The 12,191-nt window shown below is 37.4% G+C and overlaps 1 protein-coding gene and 1 pseudogene across 1 annotated transcript in view; one reads left to right on the forward strand and one right to left on the reverse strand.

Moving 5' to 3' along the window:
* The window catches only part of TMEM144 (transmembrane protein 144), a 45,325-nt gene that overhangs the window by 10,943 nt on the left and 22,191 nt on the right, over positions 1–12,191 (reverse strand). Inside the window, exons 6-9 of the mRNA XM_068990308.1 lie at positions 9,099–9,180; positions 6,781–6,863; positions 4,595–4,713; positions 1,655–1,774 (exon numbers count right to left, since the gene is read on the reverse strand). Coding sequence (XP_068846409.1) covers positions 1,655–1,774; positions 4,595–4,713; positions 6,781–6,863; positions 9,099–9,180 — 404 coding nt within the window. The remainder of the gene's footprint in view (positions 1–1,654; positions 1,775–4,594; positions 4,714–6,780; positions 6,864–9,098; positions 9,181–12,191) is intronic.
* LOC138093926 (ubiquitin-ribosomal protein eS31 fusion protein-like) lies at positions 11,273–11,741 on the forward strand (annotated as a pseudogene).

Raw genomic sequence — 12,191 nt, forward strand, 5'->3', positions numbered from 1 at the left:
ATGCTTTGTTTTGTTCCTTAAAAAATTTTTACTTGTGGACCTACATTCCATATTGAATTACAATAAATTCTTAAGTGAGAAATTATAATTTCTTATTATATACAATTTGTTTTTATAATTAACTTAAAATATATTAATTTTAATCTTTTAATATATAACACATATTTAAATTGAATTATATATCTTTTAAATAATTACATATTTATAATTCTTATTATATATAATTTCTCATTGTATATGTGTGAGTGTATATATAAATATATATATATATATGTATGGTCTCATATGGGCTTCTCTGGTGGCTCAGATGGTAAAGAATCCACCTGCAATGCAAGAGACGTGGGTTTGATATATATATACAATTATATATAACTTTCTTTTTATAATTTACATATTATTTATAATTCTTATTATATATAATTTTTCATTATATATATGCATATATATATGTGTGTGTATATACATACATATATGAGCATATATGGGCTTCCCTGGTGGCTTAGATGGTAAAGAATCTGCCTGAAATGCAGAAGATCCATGTTCTATATATATATATATATATATATATCTATATATATATATAGATATATATATATACATACATACATTACCATCAATGCCTAATAGATTAAATTCAAAAGCATGTATATTTGACATAACTTTTTTTACACTCTGAAATAATTTCTCCTTTTTTGAGAAAAAAATACTTGTTTTCCCTAGTGACAATATAAAAATATGTGAAATTCATAATGATGCTAGCTAAGGGGGAAAAAAATCTGGAATTTGAATAAAGATAGCAGCTAAAATTTTCAGGACATGCAGTAAGAATTCTACCATTTTTACATCTACTAGCACACATTATACCATTAATATAATGTCTGAATTATAGTGAACATTCTGTACTATAAAATGGTACAATGGTGTAGTGGTATACTTTGGCTTAACTGAATCAGGCACTCAAAGTGAATCTCTGGCATATGCTTTATTTTGTTCTTTAAAAAATTTTACTTGTGGATCTATATTCCAAATTGAATTACAGTAAACCACTAAATAATTGAGAAATTATAATTCTTCATCATATATATATGTGTGTGTGTATATATATATATATACATATATATATAACCAATAATGCCTAACTGATTAAATCCAATAGCATGTTCATTTGACATACCTTTTTTAAACTCTAAAATAATTTCTCCTAAATTTTTGGAGAAAATGCCTATTTTCCCAAGTGACTGCAGATTTGTATTTGTGGACACCTTTAAGAATAAAAGAGCCCCAGCACGCTGACTTTTAATGTGCATTCTTAGTGAAGAAGAAATACTAAAGTCTCATGCCCGTCACACAAGGTATTTCAGCAGAGGAAACAATCTCAGACTCACTGGTCCAGTTCCAGGTTTAGTATTAATGACCTGGCATTTCAAATCCAGTTTCATAGTTTTTAAATCCTCCATATTTGGTGGTGAACTGAACCAGAGCAATTGAGGGAAGAAACACACATACACAGACACACACACACACACACACACACACACACACACACACACACACACAGAATGGCTTCATTTCCAGAAGATGAATATTCAAGCTAAATTAACAGGGAATGATGCTTTCAAAGTGTAGGAAGGTTTTCTGTAATAAAGATTCTTACCTGGCAAGACTGCTTCAGGATGTAGTTTAGGATTATTTTTCATGGCTACACAGTAGGCCAGAAAGTAGACTGTACTTGTGAGGAAGATGCCACTGAAGTGTGCAAAAACGTAGTCTAAATCTGGAAGTACAGATTATAAAAATCTCAAGCATATCATTTTAGTCATTTCAAATATATTTAGAGTTCCAAGAATAAAACAAGCTCACCAAAATTAACCTTAACTGTAAAGGAAGCATTCATTATATTTTATCATACTATTTTTCTGCATGCTATTTATACAGAATTTTAATTAACATATTTAAAATATAAAGAAGTTAGTTACTACAATCAAATCTAAAAGGCTGGCTTTTGTATTGTCTTGGAAAGCGAAACAAGAAATGACAAACATTATGTGAATATAACATTAATATCTCATTTTTTAAGAACAGGTATTCAGACTTAATATTACTGATGGCTATAGAAACTAGCAAATCTCCAAGTAGATGGTATTTAGGGGGTAGTATGTAAAAAATTTTGGCAGAGCTGATTTTATAGGTTGTATTGATCAATCTGGAAACCAGTGTCCAGGTTGCAGCTATACAGAAGGATATTCAGGAAGTTGTTCCAGAGAATTTAATTATTTATTATAAAACTAATTACATGGGGAAGTTATTACACAGATGGTGGCCTGAATTCTAAGAAACCCAACTCCACTGACTAAAGCAGATGGTCATTTTCCATAGAGATGGGTGTAGCAGGTTCTTGGCCGGGAAGGTCACTTTGGGCCCAGTGTTTTTCTCAATGCAATCTAGAGGATGGGCAGCCATGCTTAGAGAGGAGAGCTTGAAAGTCAAAGAGCTTGCCTATTCTTCTCAAGTCTTACATCCTGCTTCTGAGTCATATCACAACATGTCTGTCCCAAGACCATCACAAAAGGCAGTTTAATCTAGTGATCAGAAACACAGACGACCTGGTGAGACTCCTGAATCCACCATTTGCTAACTTGGAGACTTGAGTAAATTAACTTTTATCTCTCTGTCTCATCTTATTGTAAAACCAGGATAATAATGGTACCCAAACAGTAAAGCTGCTATGAGGATCAATCAAGTTATTATTGTAATTAGAAGAGTGCCCAAGACACAGCATACACTACTTATGTGATTATTAAATAAATGAAATAAAAACTATGCCCCCTTGAATTAGTTTTGAATGAATCAAAATAAAGTGTGTTTCTATCAGACTACATTTGAGTTGCCATAAAAAGATCCCTTAGACCTGATTGTACTATTTATGTGAAGAGATTGTTAAGGACATTGTTCATTATGCTCCAGGACCAAGAACAACTGTGCTTCTGAACAATCAGTTGTTTTTATCTTGTGTTTGCTGAATTCTGGGACTGATCTGATTTCCTTTGTGGCTTTAAGAATCTTAGAGCCAAATTTATGACTCATTACTAGCAAGTGTACAAGTGTGGTGCAGTTTTTAAGACTCGTTCATGGTTACATTTTACTTTGTCATTCATTTTCCCTTCCCTCTTAATTTTTCCTAAGTGATTCTATGTTTATTAGTTTTTATCCTTTAAAACAAAAAGAATAAAAATACAAAAAATATTTGCATAAAATCTTAAAAAACACAGAAGGTAATAAAAGTACTTTGGGAACTGTTTGTGGGGCTGAACATATAAGGGGGGAAAAAAAACCCATGGTATCTATTCAAAGTCAATCTGTTCAATTAGAGTTCAGATCCCAGTTTTTCCATCCACCTACCCCTCATGACTTGCCCTCAGATGACATTCATTTTCCATGCCACTGAGGTAGAACTGACTTAGCCATGATCTCTTCTTTTACCATCATAGATGTGAGCCACATTTCAATATAACCACAGGATCCTGAACTAGACCCTCTCATCTCCTTCTGAGCCTGTAGAAGAAGGCTGTTGCATGCAGTGTGGAGGTGACATCTGAGAGATGAATTCTATCACTAGAACCTGAGACAATTTGCAAGCATTACGTTGGGTCTTTCAATGTACTACTTTGTGCTTGAAAAATAATATCCTAAGCAGGCTATATTTTGACCTTTACTTGAATTGAAAGCACTGTATGCCTCACTTCAGTTTCTTTTTTAAAGAGGAGAAGAACACACATTTTCCCAGAGATCATCAAACTGGAAAATAACCTCCAAATCTTGCAGCAAAGCCAGAAACCATATATTAAGATCCAAGTAGCTGAAATGAATCTTGACTAAAATCGATTCCATTCATATGTTGAAGATCATATGAAAATATTGAAATAGTCCTTTATTTCTTTTAGTTTCCAGGGCCCTTCTAATTCACCACTTACAATGACAAAGTAAGATCAAATCTGATGAAAGGAAATTTATACTTTAAGACGGGATGAGAAAGCTTAAGCATAAAATTCTGTCTGTGTCTGTCTGGGCTTTCTCCCTCTCTAACACAAAGTGTGCACCTGCCTTTGACTTTAATCAGAGCTTCTCAAAGATGAGGGCACTTGCTTGACCATAAAGATCAATTTCTTTCTTTCTTCTCATGCTAGTGATGTATTAATAACTTCTTAAAAGAATAACATTCCTTCCCAGCTCTGCAGGGGGTCATGGTGACTCGCTGTTCACTTTGTACTATGCTTCCCTAGACTGTGTGTCCTTGGTGAACTTTACGTGAAATGTCAGTATGTCATTTTGATGTACATCCTTTGTCTCAAAAGTGCCTTCAACTTTTAACAGGTGGAATTGTTCTCAGAGCTTCAGAGAGTGGGTCTCCCGGGTGATAATGCTCAGTTTGGCTCAGACAAAATTTCCCTTTTTTCCTTCTTAACTTGATTTTTCATTGTATTTCCATCAACCAATCTATGTACCAATATCTACTACAGTCCGTTTCTTTTTATAGTCTTAAGTAGAAACACAGGTATTGAGTTTACTTATGAAGTAAAATGACTTTTCCTCTCACCATTCTGGCTTGCCCCTGCATATATACTATCATTTCTTTTGCTGTGGTCCTTGATGTAAATGATGGGCACAAATGTAGATCCATAGAGAATTCCAGATATCACTGCGAGACTGCAGCCCCTTAAAAAACAAATACATTTCTATTCATCTTGGCCCAAAGCAATATTTCTGCCAAACATAAATGGAATCATATCTAAAGCATGCTTCAAAATGTAAATCACATGGCATCATGTAGCAATTACCCATCTATCTCAATCGGGGTGATGAGCAAACGTCCCAGGAATGCCCTGCAGCATCCAGGTACCTTGCTGGGACACAGCTTCAGCCCTTCACTATCTAATGGTGGAAGGACATGATTTACAGACACTGTAGAGGATTATTATTATAAATTATCTACAATTATAATTATATTATAATTATATAATTATAATTAATTATAATTATATACAATTATAAATTGTCGTTACATAGCCGAGAATATTGCTATCACAGTCTACAAGTGACATGAAAAAACATGGCTCTCTAAATTAGGACTTCACTGATGGCTTGGTGGTAAAGAATCTGCCTGCAGTGCAGGAGACTCGGGTTCGATCCCTGAGTCAAGAAGATCCCCTATGTGATCCCTGAGTCAGGAAGATCCCCGTAGTAGGAAATGGCAACCCACTCCAGTATTATTGCCAGGGAAATCCCATGGACAGAGGAGCCTGGAGGGTTACAGTCCATGGGGTCCCAAAAAGTTGGACCATCCTGGGTGACTTATAGAATCTTAGTTCCCCAGACCAGGGATGGAACTTGGGTCCACAGCAGCAAAAGAGCCAAGTCTTAACCAATCGACTGCCAGGAAATTCCTTAATAAAATAATTTGAATATTTCAGATAAAACATTACTTTTATGAAAAGAAAATGTTTTGCCTTAAGCAGTAGAGTCATGTTGGGCCTTCATACTTGGGCTATATCTGCTGAAGCAACAGTCTTCATTGACTGTGGTGGGAGGTAATATTTTAGAACAGTCCCTTTAGCTTAAAATAAAGGAGAATGGCATGAAACAGGAAAGAATTTTAGGCAAAAACCATTCCTTTCTAAGCTTAAAAATAAGTTCTTAAAGTCTATTTTTGTGGTGCTTTGAGGAATATAAGACTGTAGGTACTCAAAAGACCAATGAGCTCTGTTCATGATGGAAACCTCTACATCGTGGTAAAGACCACAAATCCTGGAGGGTCCCAAACACAGACCAGACTAATGGGCTAGGCTGTCCAATGGACAACTGAAAGAGTGAACAAATATTCCCTTAATGAAGGTGATGCTTCGTAAAAAACGTTTTGTTGGAGAGATCGATTTTATTTCAAAGCAAAAATAACATATTTTTTGCTTCCAAAGCCTATAGGTTAGTTCATTCTTTCCTTCATTTAATTGATTCAAATATTTTTTATGTGCCCAGCACTGCTTCTTTCCACTGTGAAGACAGTGTCTATACTAACAGAGGACATGCTTTCTGTTCTTAAAGTATCACCACATAAAGTCTAAAATAGCCCTCAATTGAAAAATGCAAGCTACATACTATTATGTATTCATATTTCTTACATAAACATATAAAGGTTCATACATAAAACGTATCATTCTCATATTTCTTTGCTAGCCCCCCGAACCCCTAAATAGAGGAGCTATTGTTGAGTCTAAGTCTTCACTCTTTACAGAGACAGTGCAGGGGTGGGGACTAGGACCTACATGGACACAAAATATTCTACCGTATTTGACAATAAATACATAAGTGGAGGGATTCCTAGGGCACAGTGGTCATCTTGGCTAGAGCTGTGGATTGCCTAATTCGACAGTGATTGCTGGGAGCCTATTAGTTGTCACACTCTGTGGCCTGTACTTTTCCTTTACTTTGCTTTTTAAAAAATCTTTCCTTTTACTTTAGGCATGAAAGTCCTGCAAAATGAGATTGCTTCTGTGAGTAACTTATTGACTAGAAACACTGCAGGGGGTTGGGAATTCCTTGAAGCACTGAGATCAAGGCCCTCTGTGCTGTAAAATTCCACAAGGGACCAGAAAGTCTCTCTACCATGAAGTTAAGAAGTCAAAGCTTGTGTGACCATTTTTATCTTGAGCTCAAATGGATACAACTCCACTCTGCTTATCCTTGCTGTAACCATATATGACACAGAATAACAGAACCTCTTCTTACACTAAGCGGCTTTGTGTGGTGGAAAGTTTATCCACCCAGGAACAGTCAGGATCAGGATCAGGATCTTGAGTTTTGTTAATCACCTATTGAAAACATTGGAAAAAACAGAAAAAGAAAAAAAGAAAAACAGCATTCAATTAATAGCCACACTGGTGACAAGATTTTCAGTGTTTTTCTCTTCTGTCTTAAATACACTTTAAAATAAAATAAAACCATGTCACCCTGTATTCTGATTCTGTGGGCATCACTAGATCACATGTTTCCGATTCTGTTTCTCTTTTACTCAGAATGGTCTGGTCTCTTTTAAAATGTTTTTCACAGTTTAATAAATGGCTACTTTGATACACCTATCAAAACTAACGAGGTTATTAGTGCTTACATTTTATTTGCAAACTTTAATAATCTGTCAGAGGATGAGATGGCTGGATGGCATTACCGACTCGATGGACATGAGTTTGGATAAACTCCGGGAGATGGTGATGGACAGGGAGGCCTGGCGTGCTGCGATTCATGGGGTCGCAAAGAGTCAGACACGACTGAACGACTGAAATGAACTGAACTGAACTGAACTGAATAATCTGTAAAGAAATTAGAACTTAAGACTCTTCTACTACGGAGTACTTAAGATCGACAGGCATATTTTTATCCAGATTTTTAAAATCTAAATTGGTTGCTTAAACACTTCCAGCCTTGTTTCAAGATTAGCTCATATTCTAACTTAGGAAAAATTTGCCCAAGTTCATAATATTTCTATCAAAGCAATCATCTTTGTCTCTTAGCTGAGGTTTCCTTGATGCTATACTCCTAATAAAAAGAAATGAGAAATTAGAATTGAATTCTAATTTCAATGTGCTAGGTCAAGCTTTCTTCTGACAACGATGCTTTCTTCCCCCATGAAGACCTCTGGATGTATGGCTGCATCATAATCAACACTTTATGCATCTTTAATCTTAGTTGGCTTACCTACTGCCAGCTTGATGGAAAACTCTAAGGCAATTAGACTCCTATGCAGCTTCCCCCAAGTTGCATTTATTTCCTCCGCTCCTCCATTGTTTGAAGGGAGGCTGGTTAGGAGGTATCTGGAACACTAAAGTACACAAGGACACCAGACACCTTCTCCCCATCTCTCTTCTCCATCCTGTCTAAAGAGCTCCCTGATTAGAGGTGCCCGTGGATGAATACATCTCTTTGCTCTTACACCTAAGCTACTTATTATTTAACTTAACTCCCCTGGTGACTCAGATGGTAAAGAATCTGCCTGTAATGCAGAAGACCCAGGTTCGATCCCTGGGTTGGGAAGATCCCCTGGAGAAGGAAATGGCAACCCACTCCAGTATCCTTGCCTGGAGAATCCCATGGACAGAAGAGCCTTGTTGGGGCTACAGTCCATGTGGTCCCAAAGAGTCAGACATGACTGAGTGACTAACATACTTAGTGTCAATTTAACTAAGGTTTCTGTCACCTTAGTTGAGAAGAGTTTTGATATGGGAAAGATAAGAGGGGGAAGAAAGATTAATTTTGAAGTAAGGAGTAGAGGCTGTGTCTTCCAGGGGGGCATTGCCTGAATGTGGGGGTGGGATGCGGGATTGAGGCCAGCTTGCTAGCACTGGGCCCTGGCAGGTGGACAAGACACGTGACACAGGAGGACAGGAGTCTGTGCTCATGGCCGTGGGGGTTTGCCCTGAAATTGCTTCTGTGAGGTGGAGCCACTGGGACTGGTGCTGTGTGGGTTGTCTTGGAAAGACTGTCCCTGCTTAATTTAGGTTTGCTATGTTCAGACTCATTTAGCTTCTTTAAGGTCAAAACACAGACTCCTTACATAGTTCCTGTCTTCTCCTTTGAGTGGAAGAGATATGGCAGAAAAATGAGAAGAAAACCAAGTCTAATTCCTACATGCATACAACCTGATTTACCTTTTCATTAACTTCCTGTGATCGGTTACCTGCTGCCCTCCCTGGAGTTATTAAAACCTGCTCCCTCCTCCTTTCTATGTACTTTTCACTCCTCTGTAGTATTTAGAATTCCTGTACCACGACATCCTTAAGTTATTACAAAATATGGGCTTGTATGAACATCTCCTACTAGGGATCTACCATTTAAAAAAACAACTAGACCTCTGTGTTGGTTGAGAAATTTTACTGTGGAAATATGGACTGACTGCTACATAAACCTACCTATGATAAATATGCTAAGATATTTCAGATAGCCTTGATTTAACAACATACCCCACCACCCTCTCATCTGAGTTCAAATCCATGCAGTTTCCTTTTATCCTAATTTCACGTTTCATATCAAGGTGGTTCTCATTCTGTACTCACATGCTCTGATATCAGTGGTGTGGTGTCCACGGAATATGTGTTATTTGGTATTTCACTTTTGATGAACAAAAATATGAAAGCACTGTAAAGAAAATAAATTTTAGTGACGTTTATCATAACCCTGGTTCACATTAAGATGCCTGCATTTTAAGGGAAAACAGAGCTAAAATGAAGACCTAATGGTATTACTTCCAAACTTCCTTTGCAGGGATCCTGCCATTTCTCCAGCCCTGACATTCTCTTTGATGTCTCTCCTCAATCTTATTTTAAAGTTAAAAAAAAAAAAAGAAAAGAAAGGTGGATTCTTAACCAGTAGACCACTAGGGAAGTCTTCTCACTATCTGTATTTGTAAATAAAATTCTGTTGGAACACCAAGGAAAAAAAAAAAGCTAAACTCATAAGCTTCCCTCCCAAATCAGCTCTTTCTCCCAGTTTCCTTATTTCAGTCAATGACCTCATCCTTCTTTTTATTCCTGCTTAGTGCTGGAATTGCATGGCAAGAAAAATACAAATGAAAACTACATTGAAATATATGTCTCACCTATTCTATTGACAAAAACCCAAAAGCTTAACATGCTTGAACAACCTGGAGGAGAAAAGCACCACTGACATGAGTGCAGACTGTGCGACCCCCAAGGAGGAGACTCTGGGGCCAGAAACCAAGGGCACAGGTGCGTCCACTCCTGCCCTTACCAACGCTGCTCCAGGCCCTATAACACAGGCACAGCCACACTCAGGTGAGCTGATCTGCATGGTCGTGTGATGAAAGACAACACAGCCATACAAAAGGAACGAGGCTACCCTCTATGTTCTGACATGGAAAGACCTCCAGACTATATTTTAAGAGATAAAAACACATGTAAACCTAATGATCTTTTTTGCCCTTGAACCTCTCTCTCCTAATTTACTAACTATTCATGTCCAGCATCTTTGTAATAAATACCTCAATGACCTTGACTTTTAAACTATGCAGAAATGTTAAAATGTGTTAAAGTATTTAATTAACTGAAGGAAAGTGACAACTCTAGTATTCTTTTGCTATTTCTGTTTTTAAAACATTTGCATGGCTCAAAAGTGAAAGCAATATAAGAAGTTTTCAAAGCACACATGAGACTGAAATAGTATAGATAGGTGGGTGCAGACTGGGCACCCAGATATGCTATCATGTGTATAAAAATTAAAAATGTCTAGTGGCTTCCTTACTTCAGTCTCTTGTTTGCCTTATACACTTAACTGGCTCCATACTCCATCCCATAGGAAATTCAAGTTTCCTTTTGATTTTTTAAAAATGTGTTTATTTATTTATCTTGGGCTGTGCCGGGTCTTTGTTGCTGTGTGCGGGCTTTCCCTAGTTGTGGCAAGTGAGAGAGACTCTCGCTAGTTGTGCTGTGTGGGTTTCTCATCGCAGTGGCTTCTCCTGTTGCAGAGCACAGACTCTAGGGATGTGGGCTTCAGTAGTAGTTTTGACGCACAGGTCTATTTGCCGTCTGGCGTGTAGGATCTTCCCAGACCACAGATGGAATCGTGCCCTTGCACTGGCAAGCAGAATCTTAACCAATGAACCACCTGGGAAGTCCTTCTTTTATTGCTCTCTACTTCATGCCACACCCAACCTTCCTGAACATAACTCCCCCATGGACTTCTTTCTCTGACCAGTCCCTGCTCCAAGCTTTCATGTCTTGCTTGCCAGTCTTCCTTAGCTGAGCATACCATATTCTTGCCTCTTATCCAAACTACAGAAGAGGTGACTACTGACTGTGAGAGGGGAGCTCTCCCCAAGCCAATCCTCCCCAAATCCTCCTCTTTTCTGAATTCCTGCAACACTGAGAACCGTCATCACACAATCCAGACTATTTTCCGTGCAATCTTTTTTCTCTAAAGATGTTCCAATTCCATAGAAAATTGAATAGGAACGACATTTTCTACTCTTTCAAGGTCCTCAAAGTACTTGTCTATCTTAATTGTTAAATATGTAAACATGTGTGTGCTCATATATATGTTAATTCACAAAGCTAATATTAAGACACTACCTTTGCATTTTCTCCACAAAATTACCATGAAAACTTTGTACTTTGTATAGACCAGTCTGTTTTCTAATAACAATAGAGAATGATATTTTAGAAATACTTGAAGGAGCTTCGGATCTGCCATCTGCGGTGGAACGACCGCCAAGATGCAGATTTTCGTGAAGACCCTGACGGGGAAGACCATCACTCCTGAGGTCGAGCCCTCGGATCCCACAGAAAATGTAAAGGCCAAGGTCCAGGGTAAGGAAGGAGCTCCTCCTGACCAGCAAAGACTGATCTTTGCTGGCAAGCAACTGAAAGATGGATGTACTCTGTCTGACTACAACATTCAAAAGGAGTCCACTCTTCATCTTTTGTTGAGACTTCGTGGTGGTGCTAAGAAAAGGAAGAAGAAGTCTTACACCGCTCCCAAGAAGAACAAGCATAAGAGAAAGAAGGTTAAGCTGGCTGTTCTGAAATACTATAAGGTGGATGAAAATGGCAAAATCAGTTGCCTTTTATGAATGTCCCTCAGATGAATGTGGTGCTGGAGTTTTTATGGCCAGTCATTTTGACAGACATTATTATGGCAAATGTTGTTTGACCTATTGTTTCAACAAACCAGAAAACAAGTAATTGTATATTGGTTAATAAAGATATGAGCTAACATTAAAAAAAAAATACTTGAAGGATCCAGAGAAAGTCCTTGAATGCTTCTTCAAACACCTGTACGGCTTTCCAACAAATCAGTTAATCTCTCTGACCTTCAACTGTTTTCATCTAAAAAATGGGGAGAGACCCACGTTACAGAGCTGTGATGAGCAACTGTCCTCCAATAATTATGTTTTGGTCTATACTTCTCAATAGTGTACAATTATAGTCTTTGATAATTAAAAACAATTTAAAAAATGGTCACAAAATTCTCAAGGTACTTATTGGCACATGAAAAAAACTCAAAATTTGTTAATCAGTTGAGAATCTTAACTATAAACCGGATGGAAGAGAAGGGTGCTGAGCATATGATAGAAATCAAGACTAAGTCAGCCATCTGAGCCTGGGTGACTAGACACAAAATGGGTAAGTCAG

The sequence above is a fragment of the Capricornis sumatraensis genome, chromosome 17 (assembly GCF_032405125.1).
Source record: "Capricornis sumatraensis isolate serow.1 chromosome 17, serow.2, whole genome shotgun sequence".
Classification (NCBI taxonomy): domain Eukaryota; kingdom Metazoa; phylum Chordata; class Mammalia; order Artiodactyla; family Bovidae; genus Capricornis; species Capricornis sumatraensis.